Raw genomic sequence first — 3,015 nt, forward strand, 5'->3', positions numbered from 1 at the left:
CGGGGTATCGGGGCCTCACCCCCTGCTGCTGTAAAATAGGTGGTACTGCCTTAATGACATATTACTCCCCTATGACAGCAGCCTAAATAATTACACTCGGTTGTGGATAAATTTGCCTCTCTTCCTTATTTATTTTACTCCTGAATGAGAGCCTTCACTAAGGCAAGAAAGAGTTGATTTATGAACTCGACCCAGTGTATCCCCTTGGGCCTCACAAATCCTTTCATGCATTTTTTTCTCTAAAGGTATCCCAGTAAGAGCACCAGTCTCACTAAGCTACAGCTATTTGAAGAAACTCCTTAGGCAGCTGACTGTAAAACCTCAAATTGTGTTTTAAATCCAGTTCTCACTTGTAGCCCTGGCATTCAGAAACAAAAGGATCTTTGTTTTCTGTTTTGGTTCCCAGTTATGGTTCAAGAAGATTACCATAGCCAGAACCCATACCACAATGCTGTCCATGCTGCTGATGTCACACAAGCTATGCACTGCTATCTGAGGGAGCCCAAGGTAATGACAAGCTTTCACACTGATGGTGCTTTCAGATAATTATCTAATTTTTTTTTCCAGGATTGAAAAAAAAAAAAGAAAAAAAGCTATTTTTAGATAGCGGAAAATGGTTGCGTGCTTGAACTCAGCAATAAGTCTGTAGCAGAGTCAGCTGCAGATGACAGACATTTCAAACAAGCCGCTGGAGTCACTTCTCATCAGGCAGGCGAGGTATCCAAGTGCTGTCATGTGAGCTCCAGCTACCGTGACCGTGGGTACCAGCCACCCACCAGTGGCTGCTGTCCTCCCACCAAAGCCAGCAGAAGGCAATGCCTGCTCGTGCCGCAGTCACCTCAGGGCGTAAGCCCCTTACATCAGTATTTCAAAATACCAGACTGGGCAGGGCAACAGCAGGGAAGGGGAAAACGGTCCCTTCGACTGGGTCTGTTCACTCCGCCGGAGTGGACAGCAGCTTTTGACGGCTGCAGCAAAGCCCTCACAACGTGAGGGTGTGACGTTGCTTCATCTGTTACTGGAAGGTGCTGTAATGCTGTAATGCTGAGCCACCGGGTAAGGATAGAACTAATCTTTCCTGACTTGACTTAAATGAAAGGAAGTTCTGCTAGAATTAGCAAATTGTTAGACCAAAATATAGTAATGGTAAGTGAGGACAGGAGCAGGCCCCAGCTTTCCTGTATTTCCATCTCCTGCAAGATCTGCAAGTCCCTTCTGTCAGGAAGCACGGAGGACAGCCAACATCCAGAATCTGTACCATACTGCTTTTCGTTTCTCGTCTTGGGATGCTTCCTTCAGCTCATAGACCTGTACTTTGTACAGGCTCATTGGGCTGGTAATAACTGCCTCACTCTCAGAAACACAAAATGCTAAGACTTCCTATTTTTTTTTCCAATGATAACAAAATTTTCTTCTGAATGATAAGCTGTATAGAAGAAAAAAATCTGGGCAGGTTTTCAAACTTCGATGTCTGAAGGTAACTTATGTTCTCTAATAAAATACCTGTATTTGAACTGAGATATCTAACAGCCAAGTTTGAGATTTCAAAAGTTCATAAACTCTGCATTTTGCAACACAGTGCTGTGCTAGAAAAATGAAGCCTGATGTATTGTTGGTATTGCTAAATACTGTATGAGGCAGAGCTCTTACCATGTGTGCTAACATATGCCGACCTGCTAGTATACTTACTTTTTTAAACTGAATCTTTTACACTATGCTCAAGCACTTCTGTAACAACAATCCTTATATTGCCATGAATGATAAAGAGATAAGAAATATAAACTGTAATAAAATATGACTATATGGTCTGATATCTTTATAGATGTTTGTTCAGCAGTCACCTTAAAAACGTTCTTCACAGGATTTATTTTATATTTGACATTTGTGTACAAATGCCTACAAAACTGAGCAATGCCATGATGTCATCTGGTTTGTTTATTTGCCAAAAGAAAAAAAAAAAGTGTTTACTGTTCCTGTTCTTGTGATTAACGCGTGTGATTCAGCTTGCCAACTTCCTCACCCCATCGGACATCATGCTCGGACTGCTAGCTGCTGCGGCTCATGACGTGGATCATCCAGGGGTCAACCAACCCTTTCTGATCAAAACTAAACACCACCTTGCCAGCCTGTACCAGGTAAAACTGCTCATCACGTTGCTAGTATGTAAAATGGTGTCAAGGAGAGTCTAAGCAATTTGCAGTGAACTTTAATGTTAAAATCTGGTGGCGGAGGGATGTTGATCAAATCAACCTGCACTTTAGAGTCTGGATGATTTCAGTTAAGCTCCTCACTGGGTGTCACTTCTTACAGCAAAGCTGATACACAGCAGAAAGAAGGTGGAAATGTCAGATTTTGTTGAGGACATTTAAGCCAAATCAGTTGCCTGGGTTATTTCTGCTGTAGATCATCTGGGGTAAGGAACTGCGGGTAGGAGATTTAAAATCACAGCAAGATAATTCATACTTCATCTTCCTTCAGTGAGCAAGTAAGCAGCAGGCGTGTTCTAAATTGGTGTTGTGTTAAAAGAAACTTGTGCTTCATGTGGCTCTCGTAAAATTAAACACTTAATGAATACTGCAATTTAAAAAAAAAATAGAAGATAGATGAAGCCCAAGGAAAGTTGTAGATATTTACACTAACGTGCTGTCACCATTTAAGGCTGGGCTGGCAATTAAAGTGGATGACAAATGCTCTCTATTAACCCCTTCCTTCCCCAGAAGGAAAAGGAAAGGAGAAAAGGAAGAGAGACTTAGGGGTTGGAAAACTGAGACAACTTTAATAAAACAGTAACAATGAAAAAGAGTATAATAATACTAATAATAGAAATAATAGTGAAAAAAGAAAATCTATACAAAACCAATATTGAGCTTCCCAATGATCATCACGGAATTGTGTGCCGCGGTGGCTCGCACCGCAGATGCGGCAGGGCAGTCACCGGGATGTCCCAGACTGGACTCAGCAGCAGATGGGAACCAGATTGAGGAATACATGGGTTGGGATCAGAGGCAGGAGAAC

At 42.1% G+C, this 3,015-nt stretch overlaps 1 protein-coding gene across 1 annotated transcript in view; it reads left to right on the forward strand.

Moving 5' to 3' along the window:
- LOC104158304 (cAMP-specific 3',5'-cyclic phosphodiesterase 7B) overlaps positions 1-2,135 on the forward strand; it is a gene marked incomplete at both ends in the record, with an annotated part of 19,998 nt that extends 17,863 nt beyond the window's left edge. Inside the window, 2 exons of the mRNA XM_009695916.1 lie at positions 407-507; positions 2,004-2,135. Of these exons, the coding sequence (XP_009694218.1) occupies positions 407-507; positions 2,004-2,135 (233 nt within the window). The remainder of the gene's footprint in view (positions 1-406; positions 508-2,003) is intronic.
- Positions 2,136-3,015: the final 880 nt, after the last annotated feature.

Source organism: Cariama cristata, unplaced genomic scaffold (genome assembly GCF_000690535.1).
Source record: "Cariama cristata isolate BGI_N322 unplaced genomic scaffold, ASM69053v1 scaffold4722, whole genome shotgun sequence".
In the NCBI taxonomy this organism is placed as follows: Eukaryota; Metazoa; Chordata; class Aves; order Cariamiformes; family Cariamidae; genus Cariama; species Cariama cristata.